This window comes from Pocillopora verrucosa, chromosome 1, assembly GCF_036669915.1.
Source record: "Pocillopora verrucosa isolate sample1 chromosome 1, ASM3666991v2, whole genome shotgun sequence".
Lineage (NCBI taxonomy): Eukaryota > Metazoa > Cnidaria > Anthozoa > Scleractinia > Pocilloporidae > Pocillopora > Pocillopora verrucosa.
Genome location: NC_089312.1, coordinates 14,345,103 through 14,361,505, shown reverse-complemented (window position 1 = coordinate 14,361,505; position 16,403 = coordinate 14,345,103). Strand labels below are relative to the sequence as shown.

Genomic DNA, 16,403 nt, shown 5'->3' with positions numbered 1-16,403 from the left:
CAGAGAGTTGTACGATACAACGCACGAACTGAGTCAGGTCATAACCAGTAAGTCATATTTTCAGAATCATTCAGTGAGACAGTGCACAACTTTTCTCCATGCACGATTTTGAAAAAAAACTCAAATATTGGTTGTGTTGGGAGTTAGATTTACGCTTTAATAATGTAAGTTTCAACGCAATGAGAGTAAAAATGGAATCAAACTCAATTAATAGTCAATTGAACGCAAAGAAACCATCTGACAACAATAAACGTTTGTAAACATGTTTGTTTTCTCCTTGCGTCCATTCTTTCGCAGAAGTATGAGATTAATATGTCTCGCAACGTTTTCCGGTTTAAGAAGTAAGTGTTACACACAGTGCAACTAAGTTTCCCTTTTCCCAATGATTGCAAAAAATGCTGCAACAGTTCTTTACGCAATATTGAGCGTTACACTCCTTTGCAGGAACACATGTTCCCACCCCCCATTTCAAAAATTATGTTTTTCGACTTCTTTATATTTGGTAAGAATTTAGTAGGGGTATTAGACCGCGCTTACCCTGAGATGTGGCGTCCTATAAAGTCGTTCTCTGCAGCACTGTGAATGCTGACAAGGTCTCCTCCACGGATTCTCTGACATGCCTGTCGAGCGTCTTGCCATGCGACCCGGTTTGATTCAAAATTATTAGCAAAGTAGTAACACGTGTTATTCCAATGCATCCATCCAGGGGGGCAAATGTCAGGGGCTGTTGTAAAAGAAATGCCCATAAATAACAACCTTCCGTAATTTTCTCCCCGCCACGAAAACGAAAATAAAACGGTTAGCCACACGTATTGGATAAAGCATATCCTGTGTTCTGATTGGCTTCACGAGTTAGATAATGTGTATCCTGAGTTATGATTGGCTACACGAATCAGATAAATTGTATTCAGTGTTATGATTGGCTACACGAGTCAGATAAAGTGTTTCTTTGACGCACTGCCTTTTCAGGACATAAAACATATTTTGGTGCTGCCCATATCTCTACCATTTTTTAAATTAGATCAACCCTCTTCCACAGGCATAAGAATTCAAATGAAGTTGGATTAACTACGAAGAAAAGCAAATCCCAGAAGTGCTTCTTCGTCTACTTTCTCTACATCGAATTGACAATTGGAAGGTAGAATATTGTAGAGGGAGTAAAAACCCTCGTGAAAGCGACGGAAACTAAAAGCAAATCCAACTCACATACGATCCAGTTCTAAGAGTCGGTCTGCGTAAGCGGAGTGTTCTTACGCCAAGCATGCCAACATTAATCAACCTAAACTTAAATTTTTCCTTGATAGAAAGATTTTCACAACATGGTATTGCAGTTGAAAATGTTTTTTAAGTAGGTTCACACTCACCTGATCCAAACACATTCCTTGCATCGCAAATAACAAGAACGAACGGAACACAAACTATCAACGCTTTGAACAAGTGCGAAGTGAGTATCATGGTGTCTGCGTGAGTTCAAGTGAGACTGAAAAGAAAACAAATACTCAGTAACATGGAAGATACTGGAAACCTAAACAATTGTCAGCGCGGATGCTATACGGCTCGTTATACATAAAATAAAACATTCTGTTTGCTTACCTGTTATTATCAGAAAAGTATATTAAAGGAACAACAAGAAACTCTGCGCTTTGGCCAGAAGTTCGAAAGCGAAACTGTTTTTGATACCAGCCCTAACTGATCCCTGGTTATATCAACAACAGTATGGTCTTGCCTCAAGCAAACCTTACGCAAATGATAATGTATCATTGTGAAAAACAAAGTGACTCATTTCCAATAGCGTACATCTTTCAGTCAAGCATATAATGTTTAGATTAAACGTATAGATCTTGCTTGATGGTGTTTTCCCACGTTCCCATGAAGGATTTGAAAAGCAGAACTATTAAATGGAAAATTCATGGTAACAAGTGTTAAAATTCTGATTAAAGTATTGCTTAAACGGTAGGACTAAGAAAAATCATTCGATCGTTTCCTTTATAACAGCCAGGCTTTTCAAGGACCATTGCCCAGTGCTTGTAATAGGTTTTGTTTCCAGGCCAGGGTACCAAGTTGCAATCAAATCTTGTTGCCGAGAAAACTTTTAGTGATGCTATGTTTAGGACGAGTCTATGACTCATGGTTTTTTCAGCTTGGAACATATAGTAATTATAGAGAAATGATATCGATCCAAGATAAGAAAAAACCTAAAAAACTCGTATAAGGCTCAGACCAGCAAGTTACATCATTAAAAGTTATTGCTTTTTCATATAAGAGCAGTTTTACACACCCCTTATATTATTGCTGTTCCTAAACGTTTTCTCTGCAACCTTGCAACCGAATGCACCCCATCTCATAAAGCAAGGTTACTTGGGATATATCTTAGAGTCAGCGTTAAACGAAAAGAAAACTTTTATCTTATAAATCAAGAAATTCTATCTTGTATATCTGAAATTTGATTTCTGAGCTCTAAAGGACACAACGGAAGTCAATCTGTCAGTTCATGTCACGTTTTGCATCTCGACGAATTCTCGTAACAAAAATAGATTATTAAGTCTATATTTCTTAGCCCTCAGATTAGAAGTTTTACTGTATGAAAAGTACTCTTAAGGAAACTATCCTCGTCCTGTTCAGAATTCGTTTAATATAACGTAGTAGCAGTGCCCTTAATCAAAATGAAACCGACGGGTTCCTCTCCTCCTTTCATCGACATTCAAAATCCGAATTAGGAAAGAACTGATGCAATGCTAATGCAAAGATAGCAGTTATTTCGAAATTTTGGAGGCAAATTTCGCAAAGATTTCCGTCTTCAATTTTCTTAATTATACAATAAAAATGAAAACTGAAAAAATCGGGCTTGGAATCTGCCACCCTTTAGTGTGGCCGCAGATGCACAATGAAAGTTAGGCTCCAAATATTTTCAACCATATCAGAAACATATTTGATAATAGAAAATAAGAGGCCAATAACACAGTGGTAACAATCTGCATCATGGTTAAGTTTCAAACCATATTCTACTAGCACACTGGTTCGGCGATCAATGAGAAGCATATTTATCCAGTTGTAACCAAATTATCCTTGTTCTTTTTTCCTTCCCAAAAGAAATTGCACGTACCTTGTGTTATGTTTCCGTATTATCAAGGTTGAACATGACGAGTTTGCCTTACTTTGACATTGCTTTTAATCACCAAATTTTACCGCAAACGAGTCATATTTCTTTCAATTAGTTTTTCATGAGATTTGGGAATTAAAGAGCTTAATGATTCGAGATCAAAATGCCGCGGAACTAAAGGAAAAAATAGATTCTTGAGATTGAAGTTGTTATTGTGCTGGCGGAATACGATTCAAAGTGTAACGCAAATTCTGTATAAGACATGATTCATTTTCCTGTCAGATGAAAATATGCCAGTGGATGCTGAAAAGCGCACTTTAGGATATCAAGACATTGTTTCCACAGTTATTGTTGAAAAGCTCAAATTTCAAGTGCTTTTCATAATGAAACCTTTCTCCAAGGTAACAACTGATTGGCTATTGAAATTTTGATGATGAAAGTGTGACGCTTAACATTTTTTGCTAGGACATAATTCTCAGCTACTAAGTATAAGACCATCCGTAAAGTGATTTTAAGTTTTTCCTTTCAAGTTTTTTTCCACTGAGAGGAGAATATACATGACAGCCTGTTGAAATGTTAAGTTCTGTCTCGTGTCCTTATCATAAAGAGTTTATATAGTTTTTAAATTTATTTTAATTGTGGTTGAAATGAATTGACCATATTTGAGTTTGGTTGATAATTTAGCAACTGCTGGAGTTGGGTGTATTTTCGCGTACTTTTAGCTTCAGTTCGTGTAGTTGGTGAAATCAGTGAAGTTGCCTAGCATTGGGTGAGCTTTAATCTAGCACACTGTAGTTCAGATGGTAGTCCGGTTGCAGGTTTTCACAGATTGTATAACTTTGTGCTGTTTAGTGTAATTTGGTGTAGTCTGGTTTAGTTTGGAGTAAGTTGATGTAGTTTAGTGTAGTTTGGTGTGTTTATTGTAGTTTGGTGTGTTCTGGTGTAGTCATTGGTGTAGTTTGGTGTAGTCTGTTGAAGTTTGATGTAAGTTGGTGTAGTTTGGTGTGGTTTGGTGCAAGTTGGCGTAGTTTGGTGTACAGTTTGGTGTAAGCTGGCGTAGTGTGGAGTAAGTTGGTGTAGTTTGGTGTAGCTTGATGAAGTCAAGTATGCTTTGATGTAGTTTAGTGTAGTTTCGTGAATTTTGGTGTGGGATGCTGTACGTAGCTTAAGTTCTTCAGCATGGTTTCGTGTAGTTCCATTGTAGTTTGATGTAGTATTTTTCAGTTAGTCTGTCTCAGCTTTTTCTAGTATGGAGTATTTCAATTGGTTAAGCATTGGTTAATTATTATCAGAAAAATTGTTTTCAAGTTTGTAGTTTTAGTGAAACTCTGCTTACCTGTAATGCGCATAGAAAAAGTTCCCTGTAAACACGGTTGGTGACTTGACGTTCTCAAGGTGTTTGGCTGCGAATGATGATTCCTGAAGTATCAGTTTCTTTCATAAAGGTATTCAGAGCTGCTCGCAATGCATTTGTCTTCCTTTTCATAAAAAAAAAACTTGCGTCATTTCTCAAGCAGTCTTGCCCACGAACCGTAAAGGCCACAAAAGTTCATAAAAATTTAAATAATCCCGTTTTGGGTCCGTTAACGAAAAAGAGATAATTTACTGTCAAATATTTTAGATAACCAACAAACTGAGGTAGCAGAATTTGGAGCAAGGTTACAAAAAAAGCAAATTCTATTTGCCTACCTGCTGTTCATAAGTCATTGCTAGATCACACACACAATCATACATACATATAAGAAAAGCTTTTCTTATGTGCGTAGAAAACCTCGAAATGTATAACTCGCTAAAATGGATTCCCTTCAACGAAGTAAGCGGTCAAATAACAGGCAACGTACTGTGGAAGTAAGGTGAGGTATTTTCATTCAGCATTTGACCTATTTTTTTATTCTTTAGAGCGGTCATAAATATTCCCATACAAACCCTTATAATTTCACCTTGACTGTTATTTCGAAAGAGGATCATCTCACAACTTCCGTTTGATAACGAGAAGGGTTCGCCAGAGTCACGAGAAAAAAATGAAAGGTTTTTTTTTCACACAAAGAAAAGCTCCCCGCATGATAGACAACAATACAAGGCAGAAGTCTTAAAAAAACCCAGATGTATATTTGCACGTACTCAGGCTCTTGTAATGGTGAAATCTAGACGAAGTCTAAATACGATTTTCACACCTATAGTTTTATGTGCAAGTGAAAGGCACGTGAAAATCATTTCAAAAGCATGCGAAAATGTTGTCGCTGATACCTAATGTTTTCATGTTTTTCAATGTGTCTTCCTTGAAGCTTACATGTAAAACATCTTGTAAGCAAGCATGCACATCAGAGCCTTGACAGCGATTTGTGACTGGAAAGACCTTGAAATTTAAAACTCAGACCTCTAAAGGCGCGCCCAACGAATTATCATCTAAATATCAAAAGGATCAGTATTTGCGTTGTTGGGGTTTCTCGTTGAATGTACCCCTGCATAATAATCTCTGATCTTATCGGCCTTATCAATACTTACTGATCAAGCTTATCTTAGAAGAAAATTAATTTTATCATATGCTAAAGAGGATTTGACACAAGGGTCGTGAACTTAATCAGAGACTTAAAATCAACACGGCATACCTTAGACTAAGACCTTCAGTAGCAAATATATCAAGAAGACCCACGTCAATCTCGATATAGACAACTATATAGCACCGTTCTGTGATGTGTTCATTTGCAATTGAACTTCAAGCATGGGTATATAAACTGTCGCGGTGTTCGCTGTCTTAAACGGCGCCAGATCTTTTCTTTCAGCAAAACATGAGAATATAGCGTAGAGTTCGAAGCAGAAACGTGGATAATTTGCCCAAGGGGTTCCCACTCTCAGACTGTGCAAAATTTTGGAGATTTCATAATGTTGATTTGTAGAGGACGACCAAGATATTTAATAGAGAAATAAAAAATGCACCGAGCGCGTTTCTGAGTTCTATAAGCAGGCGGGAATTTCAGGAACACGAGAGAAGTGCAGCGAGGCACTCACCTTCGGCTCGTGCTTCTCGTACTTCTCGAACTTCTCGAGTGTTCTTAAAAATTCCCAAGTGCTTTTATAACTCAACAATGCTCGAGGAACAAGCTTTTTTTATTTTTTTCATAAAATTCATCGTGAGTTGCGCGCTCATACCGATGACGTAGGCTGCGTGCATTATATTTCAACAGTGCACTCGTGTGACGTAGACGCGCGCGTTATGGAAATATAATGAACTCGTTCTGACCAATCACAGCGCGCGCATTTCTCAGAGCAATTTATAAAAAGTTTTCAAACGCACGCTAAGCGATTTTTCAGGTTCAGGAAATCTTATATTTCGTCACCTTCTCATTATCGTCGCCATCGTTGTTCTCTAAAAGTCTCTTGTACTTTTCCTAAGCGTAGTTTTTCCCGCAATCTTTTGGGAAAAATGGCAGATCGATTGCGTAAGCTAACCAAGAATGAGTAACGAAACTAATCATATCTCACTAAAGTTAGAATTCGTAAAGAGATGTCACTGTGACAGACCATGCACCATTCAACCCTTTCCTTCTCCATATTTAATTACCTTATTATCTAATTCTCCTCTTCAATTTCCCAACGCGGAGGATTGAGGACCTGGGAATAGAACACAAATATCACGGGTTCACGGTGAAAGATTGCACAACTTCTCAGATAATGTACCTGATGAATATGACTAAGTTCACGAGTTAGGCAAGGTGCAGTGAGGGTGGGGGTATGGAAATAATTAACCCAAGAGTAATGGGGGTGTTAATGAAATTCTCCATCACCAGACAACAATGACAAAGTCCATCCAATCTACATATAAGCGGAGAAAAATCTTGTCTACGTTATTGTCTGGCGAATGATAAAAATGTGGTATTTTACCTTGGAATGGACGCATATGGATGCTATAATCAGAGCCACACGAAATATGTTTTCTAAGTCAAAAATTAAATATGATTGAATCTTAGCCTCCCGGGAGAAGGCCACTTAAGCAAGGGTTGTGTATGTATGATTTATGAGTGAAATCAAGGCTCTGGATTGTTGTCTTTCTCTAAGCTGGAACCCTGACATCTCAAAATAAACCTTCTTTCTCTGGGATTTCTCTTAAAATTATACTTCAGTCTTTCTATTTCCTCGTGTAAAAACACTTGTTTCTCACAAATCCTTGGCCATTCTGAATACAAAATCTGTCCCAGCCCACTTGCACCTAACGCAAACGGCAGTTTTGGTATGGAATCACGTTGCATAACAGAAACACCGTTCTAAAACATCGCGACAGCTTTATTTCAGGAAAAAAAGACAATTGTGCATACAAACCTTTTAATGTCACAAGCACCAATGGAATCGATGACTGCCTATAAATTGTAAATTTGTATAAATTTTGTGATGGCTTCTACCAGGAAAGGATGAATTCTTGCTGTTATTGTTATGCTCAGCTTGTTTGATCCTCGAAAATTATTCTTAGGAGATTCTCTGGCAAAGTCTTAACCTTCTCATTTGACAAAGGATTTCCTGTGAGTATAGCCAACAAATCTTTTTTCTTTCTATTTTACATTTTTTTGTATAACGCAACTTTTTAGCCGTATATCAACATTTCAATGGAATATGCATGAATCCACATTATTTACTTTTCATCAAAATTTGTTCCTTTTTATCTCCATTTTCAGTTGTCGCCACGGATATCTCAGAAAATGCAATGACCATGCGCAATTGCTTTACCATGGATGGAAATGTTTAAGAAATCTCCAACAATGACCCGTTTGCGACATTCGCGGGGTGAAAAGCATTTTTAAAAGAAACTGCAAAATTACTGTGTTGCGTTTCATAACGCGCCATTAATGTGTGGCTGAGTATAGGTTACGACTCAACCAAAACAGCCATACTGAAAAAGAAAAAAACCAACTTAATGTTAGAAGATGAGGTTTAAAGATAAGTAGTTCCTACAAATTGTCCTGAAGGTTGCCAATGTCGTTCGCAGAGTCCTTGTCCTTTTTGACAAGCGGTTGCGCACCCCGTCAAGGAACTAAATTGTCTGGTCATCTGACTTACTTACGAGCATCTTAAACGCAAGTGTGGCGATAAACTAAAAATTCCGCCACGCCCCGCATGACGTGATTGATTTGCAATCGTTTGCTTTGACAAGTTAGTGAATTGCCACTGGATGTAACAAAATTGCCATTGCAAGTCAAAAAGTCGCCAGAGCAAATTGCTTAATCAAGGGTCTTCGCAAGTTACTGAGCTGCACCTGCAAGTTATAGGAATACCACGTCAAGATATTAGACTGCCATTAGAAGTTATTAAGTTTCTATTGGAAGTTACTGAAATAAGAAGACAAATGTTTAAATTGCCATTACAACGTACTATATTCCCTGTAAGTTGCTAAAATACTATGGCAAGTTCTAAATTGCTGATAGATGCAATTTACTAAATAGCCATTATAAATTACAAGGTACAAGAATACAAAGGCAAATTATTAAACTGCCTCAGCAAAGTAATATATTGCCACTGCAAAGTGCTTAGTTGCTAATGTAAATTGCTAAAATACTATGACAAGTTACTAAATTGCTAATGCAATTTACTAAATAGCCATTACAAGATACAATACAAAGACAAATTCTTAAATTGCCTTTGCAAAGTACTAAATTGCCACCGCAAATGGCTCAGTTGCTATTGTAAGGTACTGATTTACCATGGCAAGTTATCAAATTGCTATTGCAAGTTACTAAATCGCCATTCCAAGTTATTAAGTGTCCATTACAAGTTACTAAAATAAGATGGCAAATTCCTAAATCGCCAAGTTGCTATTACAAGTCACTAAAATACCATTAAAAGGTATTAAAATAAGATGGCAAATTTCTAAATTCCCATTTCAGAGTTCTCAATTGCTATTGTTAATGAGAAGTTACGAAAATACCATGGCAAGTTACTAAATTACCTTTGCAATTTACTAAGTTACCATTGCAAGTTGCTATGTTATCATTGTAAGCCACCAAGTGATGCCATGCACGTTTAGGTTGCAATCGCAAGTCGCAAGTCATTATGTTGCCATTGCAAGTTACCAAGATGTGGTCCGAAGTTAGCAACTTGCGCGCCAAGTTACGAAGTTACGAACCAACAAACAAACAAACAAAACAAAAAAATTCAACGGTAACGGTTAAATTCAACTTTCCATTAAATCATCGTTGGGAGGGTTAGATGGACAACATATAAAAAAAGCTCACCCGGCAGTCGGTCAGTTGGAAGAGTTGTAAGAATGGGAAGAGCCTCTGTGAAATAAAAAAAGCAAAAACAAAAACCCTCAGTATATGCGAGTGATTTAAATGGCATTAATTAAGTGATCTTTCTTGAAAATACAACCTAGACAAATAATTTCATCAGGAATCGAAAGAGCAGACACTGAGAGAGAGTATAAGCTAACAAACTCTGCATATCTGTAGCCTAATTCACACATTTCCTTATTTTTTTTATACATTTGTAGTCGTTTTTATGGTTATCCATTGTTTGAATCGTAATGCTTTTATCACTCGAGCATAATCTTATATTATTCAAACTACCATTAATGCTGGTTAGGTGGCCTGACTATATCTCTAACAGTCATTTCAAGTATCCCCTATTCAGGTTGTGTACAAATCACCCATTTTCTTTTCATATTCTTGTATTGTTTCTTGCCTTCTTTTTGAGTTATTTTGTTAGCGTGTAGAGTGGTATGTTGCTCGCACCAATCAGATCGTCGCATTAGGGTTTGTATCTCGCACCAATCAGATTGCCGCATAAGGGTGTGTATGTCGCGCCAATCATATCACAGCGTTTGCATATCATGCACCAATCACATCGTTTGGGTATTGTTTTCATGTAAATGATGTCATGGAATCAGGGGGCTGCGCACAAAGAATGACATTAACCAGAAATCTTGAGCTCATTTGAAAAGTTTTATGATTGTGCCTTTCAAGTGAGTGAGGTCGAGATTTTTCGGAATATGAAAGGTTCGCATTTATTTTTATTGTATAATTTTTTCAGATAAAACGTGTTTTTTCCGCTCCTTTTCTCACAATGCACACGCCAAACAACTTAAATTCCATCACGTACTGTGAAAACATCATCCAAAGTCCAATTACGACATACCCAATCATTGCACTACATGAACATGAGGCAATTGTTCACTTGCTTGAAATGTATTCTACCAATCAAATTCCATTTTGTCACATTAGACCTCGCCATATCACATGCCATTTCCTTGTAGACAATCTGCATTTTATCACGTATTCTAACCGCATTATCCGACACCACTGGGAAAAATTTACATGAAACTTTATGCTACAGATAGTGAATTTTCCACGCATTCTCCCGCGTTTTGACTCTTTCTGCGAATGAAATTCGCTTTAGCTACTCTGGAATTCACTCAATCGCGTGTTAATTCCAGCAAACAACCTGTATTTTATCACGTATCTCACACACAGAGGGCAAAGTCCAGATAGGTAACAACCAATCAAGGATCCCTCTTTGAAATATGATCCTTTTCTCTTGCTTAGTGTATCTTCCCTTATACAAGTTCGCAATGTGTCTTTGGTTAGGGTATATTGGAGGTACGACAGTTTCAGTCTGCTTTTCGCAGTAAAATTACGTGAAATTATATTTTTGAGGCGAGTAACTGTGGTTCCCTTTCTGTTAGAGGAACGGCTGTAAGCAGAGTCTCTTTCGCAACCATCATTTGGTCTCGTCACAATGGTGTTCTCTCCAACGTGGAATAGAGGGCGTTGTGTGACGAGAACAAACAACGGCTGCGAAGGAGATTATAGATATATGGTTATCTGCACGTCTGAAAATTTCCCTTACAGTCATTTCTTTCAGCCTTGATTTATAATGTTAAAAATTCCTCACCTTACTATAGAAAACACGGTGGCCATGACAATAAATTACGTGTGAATAGAGCAATTTTCAATTGAGTGGCAAAAATAACCCGGGATTGCTTTGTTTTTGCTTTACATCGCTATGTGATTGGTCCAGAAAACACCTCAGTCAGATTCAGAACTAAAACAAATTTCGACTTGGTCACCCTCGTTTTCCCGCACTTCATGCAGTTTGCTTGTTTTTACTTCAAGTTCGCATAATATGCCTCCCCGTGATATGTTTCTTCTTATGCAAGTTTGGCTTTTGAGATTGCTTTGGTTTTAATTACATGACACCCAATCAAAAAGTGCTCTAATGTATCATACCATACGTACCTCCTTTGCGCCAACCATTCTTGGGTCAACCAAAATTAATGTTCAGCTTATTCGACTCAAGCATCTTTCTACTTATGAACTCAGTAAGGAGGTAAATTTCAATGCATGAAAAGTTCAAAGTTGGATCGGGGCCTTGAAGTCTTGTAGTACCACATTTCGCATCGTAACTGCACACAATTTCACGCTCCGCGCGTATATCGAAAACGAACTTCACAGTTGTTTGTTTGTTAATTCGTTGTTGTTGTTGTTGTTTTTTTTTACAGCCGTCGAGCGCACCTAAATTATTAAGGCTTGCTATTCTCTCAAAACACCTTTACGGCGTTTTGACTTTTTTCTAACTAATAACTTTTATTGTATATGTAAACTGCTCAGACACAAATATGATTTCTCAAGACCACAGTAACATTAAGGTAAATAATGATGTTTTGCTCTTTGGATTAAATAAGCTACAATTTGTTTCTTGATACAGCGCATTTTTCTCTTTTTTGTTCTTTCTTTGAACTTAAGGCGCGTGCACTTGGTTGATTGACCAAGTAATCTAGGCGTCAGACTTCGTGTCCATTTTCTTTAATGCGTTGCAAGTTGGTGGCCAGTAGAAGTCTAATAAGTTGAAACTTCAAACGCGTTTTTACTGTGTTAACCACCTGGATAATCATAGTTAAACAATTTTCTGCCTCACTTCATTAAACATTGTTCTAGGGAGTATTCAACACCCTAAAATATTTAAGACGGTACGCGCGCTCTCATTGGTCGATAGTGTGTTTAGACTAGAGCATGTTGCGACGTCAGCTTCCTACTTTCCAACTTCCTTTTTGGCTAGGTTAACACAGAAAATGTCTTTTACCGCTTGAATATTAATACATTTGCGAAAAAATCTTCTTGGAAGATTAAACTCCTTAAAATTTGATGTTCATTCCTGAATCAGCTAAATCTGAGATGATCGGAAAACTTTTATGTACAATACCTCTTTCATCTAAGACATTCCGACAATTGAAAACCAAAAGTAGCAACTAAGCATTCTGGCTCTTGTTTACAAACACAAACATATTAACAATATTGATAACAAAAGGTTTAGTGTCTCTAACTAATGTCGATAATACTTGGTTCTAAAGCCCAAGAGCTCACATTTGATTCTGGTATGATGGCGTCTGTGAATCACATCATAAAAATATCGTTTAGTACATAGCCAGTGCAGAGTTTCTCTTTTGATCAGCCGTCACTTTCTGACAAAAACAAATTATGGAATATTTTGATTCAGACGGGCAGTATTGTGATCGTCATCTGTTACTTTAAATGAGTATCTCTTGCGAAGCAATGCTCCGAGGCAACTATGAAGGGGCCGGAATAACAAGCATATGGAATTAAATGACAAGTTTTGAAACCCATTTATCCTTGAACACTTTTCAAAGCGCCACCGAAACAAATTCTAATTTCCCTCAAACTAACGGAAAAAATAGTATTTCGAAATGAACTTTAGGTACAACATTGCACACTTTGAAATTCGAGTCGTCGGCTCGTATCTCTTTCGATTTTGGAAAATTCTTCTCAAAATTAAATAGGCTAACAAATGAAATATACACGACGTCGCAAGGTTTGCAGCTTGAAAGCGGAAATCTTGACGGGTTGGAAAGTCGGAGAAAAAGTGAAGTAAAAGAATTAAGGTGTCACGTACCCGGTAGCGAAAGGCAAGTGAAAAGTAAAAATATAGTGCGAGAGTTGACTTGGGGACCGAGAACGTGGTCAGAGACCATACATATACCGGCGACTCTGTAAATATCATGAATATCTGTAGCTTTTATTTTTTGCCAAATTTTAATTGCCAAATTTTATTGCCAAATTTTATTGCAAAAAAGCAATATTAGAAATATGTTTCTTAATTTTTCCGAACCAATTAACTTCGTGAAAGGATAGAATATGCTTGCGAGTAATACAAGCTCACGAAATTGTTTTCCCAAAATACACTACAGACCCAGCATAATCAACCCAAGTTTAAGATATTAGGAAGCCTAGTTATAAAACAGATTATCTTGTGATCAGTGACGTTGCCTTGAATATTCGTTTATGAAATCAAACGTCAAAGCTAAAATTGTTCTCAATAGCACTTAAATCCTTTTCACCCTAACATGGACTAGCAGCTAATTTCTCTCTTGAATATCACCCCTGAAACAAATATCATAGTCACGGGAAGGGAATAAAGGAAATGATCACCAACTAAGAGGCTCTTGACTTTTAAATAAATTCTCCCTATCAGCACCTTAGGAAATTTGTAGAGAACAGTATGGAGAATATGCATACTGATCTTAGGGTTAAGTTTTCAATAAGGGCTTGCGGTGAGGTTCGTACATGCTTGGGATAGAAATTTGACACGAACAATTGACTTCTCATTACAGTGACTACGGAGAGTGAAAAACAAAATAATGTATCAGCCTAAAATGTGATAAGTTTTACATATCAGCTGGCATACTGTGGGTAACTTACCCTTGGTCTGCTTGCAGACGTAACACAGGGTCCTACCGCAATTTAAGTCATTCCAACCATTTGACCACCAATTTATTTCTATACAGTCTTCTTGGCCATGGAAATCATTTGGTTCGTTGTTGCTATAGTTTTTGTAAACAAATGATGATCCATCCGACCATTGGAAATTGCCTTCTGCTCTGAGGTCATTAAGTCCAATCCAACAAATACTACATAATAAAATTGATGATAAGAATAATTAAAAAATAATCATAAAGACTATTATTTTATTAATGATAAAATACAGCTGAATAATTGCGCTTGCACTGAGAGTTGTACGATGGAACGCACGAACTGAGTCAGGTCATAACCAACAAATCATATTTTCGGAATCATTCAATGCGACAGTGCATGACTTTTCTCCATGCACGATTTTCAAAACAAACTCAAATGTTGGTTGAGTTGGGAGATAGGTTTACGATTAATTAATATAGATTTCAACGCAATGAGATCAACAATATTTTTTAAGTAAAAATGGAATAAAACTCACTTAATAGTCAATTGAACACAAAGAAACCATCTGACAACAATAAACATTTGTTCTTAGGCCCATTCTTTCGCACAAGTATAAGATTAATGTGTCTCGCAACGTTTTCCGGTTTAAGCAGTAAGCGTTGCACACAGTGAAACTAGGTTGCCCTTTTCCCGGTGATTGCTAAAATGCTGCAACAGTCTTTTACGCAATATCCAGCGGTACACTCCCTTGCAAGGACACATTTACCCACCCCCCTTCCAAAAATTAAGTTTTTCGACTTCTTCATATTTGGTGAGAATTCAGAAAGGGAGTTGGACCGCTCTTACCCTGAGACATGGCGTGTTATAAAGTCGTTCTCCGCAGCACTGTGAATACTGGCAAGGTCTCCTCCACGGATTCTCTGACATGCCTGTCGAGCGTCTTGCCACGCGACCCGGCTTGAGACAGAATCATTTGCAAAGTAGTAACACGCATTATTCCAGCGCATCCATCCGGAGGGGCAAATGTCAGGAGCTGTTGTAAAAGAAATGCCCATAAATAGCAACCTTCCATAATTTTCTCCCCGCCACGAAAACGAAAATAAAACGATTAGCCACGCGTGTTGGATAAAGCATATCCTGTGTTCTGATTGGCTTCACGAGTTAGATGAAGTATATATATATCCTGTGTTGCGATTGGCTACACGAATCAGATAAAGTGTATTCAGTGTCATAATTGGCCACACAAGTCAGATTAAGTGTTTCTCTAACGCCCCACTTATTCAGGGCCGTAAAACACATTTTGGTGCTGCCCATATCTCTACACTTTTCATAAAATTAGAACTACCCCTTTCCTCAGGCGTAAGAATTAAAACTAATTTGGATTAACTACGAAGAAAAGCAAATCCCTCAGGTGATTCTTCGTCTACTTTCTCTCGATCGAATTGACAATTGGAAGATAGATTATTGTCGAGGGGGTAAAAACCCTCGTGAAAGCGAACGACGAAAAATAAAAGCAAATCCAACTCACATTGTGGGAGTCGATCTGGGTGAGCGGAGCGTTCTTGTTGCTGCGCCATACGTGCCAACATTAATTAACTTAAAGTTAAAAATTTCGGCAAGGAAAGATTTTCAGAACGTGGCATTGCGAGTGAAAATGTTTTGAAATAGGTTCACACTCACCTGATTCAGAGATATTCCTTGCTTCGCAAATAACAAGAACGAACGGAACACAAACTGTCAACGCTTTGAACAAGTGCAAAGTGAGTATCATGGTGTCTGAGTGAGTCCAAGTCAGACTGAAAAGAAAACAAATACTTAGCCTAAGTTATATGGAAGATATTGGAACCTAAACAATTGTCGGCGCGAATTCTAAAATACTAAATAAAACATTCTGTTTGCTTACCGGTTATTACCAGAGGAGCATACTAAAGGAACAACAAGAAACTCTGCGCTTCTGCCAGAAGTTCGAAAATAAAACTGTTTTTGATACCAGCCCTGACTAATCCCTGGTTATATCGACGACAATATCATCTTACCTCAAGCAAACATTACGCAAATGATAATGTGCCATTGTGAAAAACAAACTGGCTCATATCCAAAAGCGTACATCTATCAAGCATATTACGTAACAACCACACCTGTGCCATGAAAGAAAAGCTGACTGTCAGCAGTAACAAAGATCAAAATACCTTATTTCTGATTTGTAATATACCTCATTTTATAGAGAAGCACGATTATCCCTGTCTTTTTCTAAATTTTTTTGTTAAATTTTAAATATTTTTAAAGGTGATATCTGCTGTAAGTTCCAAGTGCAACATTTATTCGTGTTGGATTTTTCACGTGTTCAGAGTTTATTATTTAAGTCTTTTCACCCGGTAACCAGCCAACGTTTATATTTGTTGTTTCATTAGCACCTTTTTCTTTTCGTCATTTTCATTGCCGACCTATTGCTACCTCACATAATTGTTCGATATATATATATCAACAATATGCCTTTCTTCTCTCCTATCGCGCAAAGTGCAGCTGTTCGATAACTTAACGTAATTTTCGCTTATCTTTTTCCATTTTTGGCCTTTGTATTTTGCAGTATTGATATTGGTCTCTTGTGC

The 16,403-nt window shown here is 37.4% G+C and overlaps 2 protein-coding genes across 6 annotated transcripts in view; both read right to left on the bottom strand.

The window, feature by feature from the left end:
- Positions 1-16,403, bottom strand: part of LOC131784609 (fibroblast growth factor receptor-like 1) — an 89,408-nt gene that overhangs the window by 37,863 nt on the left and 35,142 nt on the right. The gene's annotated exons all lie outside the window — the stretch shown is intronic.
- Positions 1,470-15,934, bottom strand: LOC136277464 (galactose-specific lectin nattectin-like). Of its 4 annotated transcripts, XM_066159617.1 has the most exons (8): positions 15,831-15,934; positions 15,475-15,590; positions 14,641-14,827; positions 13,801-14,009; positions 7,418-9,366; positions 6,663-6,712; positions 4,437-4,578; positions 1,470-1,480 (listed from the first exon to the last, which is right to left on the bottom strand). In XM_066159617.1, exons 1-5 carry the CDS (start codon positions 15,863-15,865, stop codon positions 9,272-9,274), a joined length of 642 nt encoding a protein of 213 aa, XP_066015714.1. In that variant the 5' UTR covers positions 15,866-15,934; the 3' UTR covers positions 1,470-1,480; positions 4,437-4,578; positions 6,663-6,712; positions 7,418-9,271. The 4 variants fall into 4 exon arrangements, with proteins under 4 accessions (XP_066015714.1, XP_066015728.1, XP_066015705.1 ...); XM_066159631.1 differs by having other exon boundaries at positions 6,663-12,470; XM_066159608.1 differs by having other exon boundaries at positions 6,663-9,366.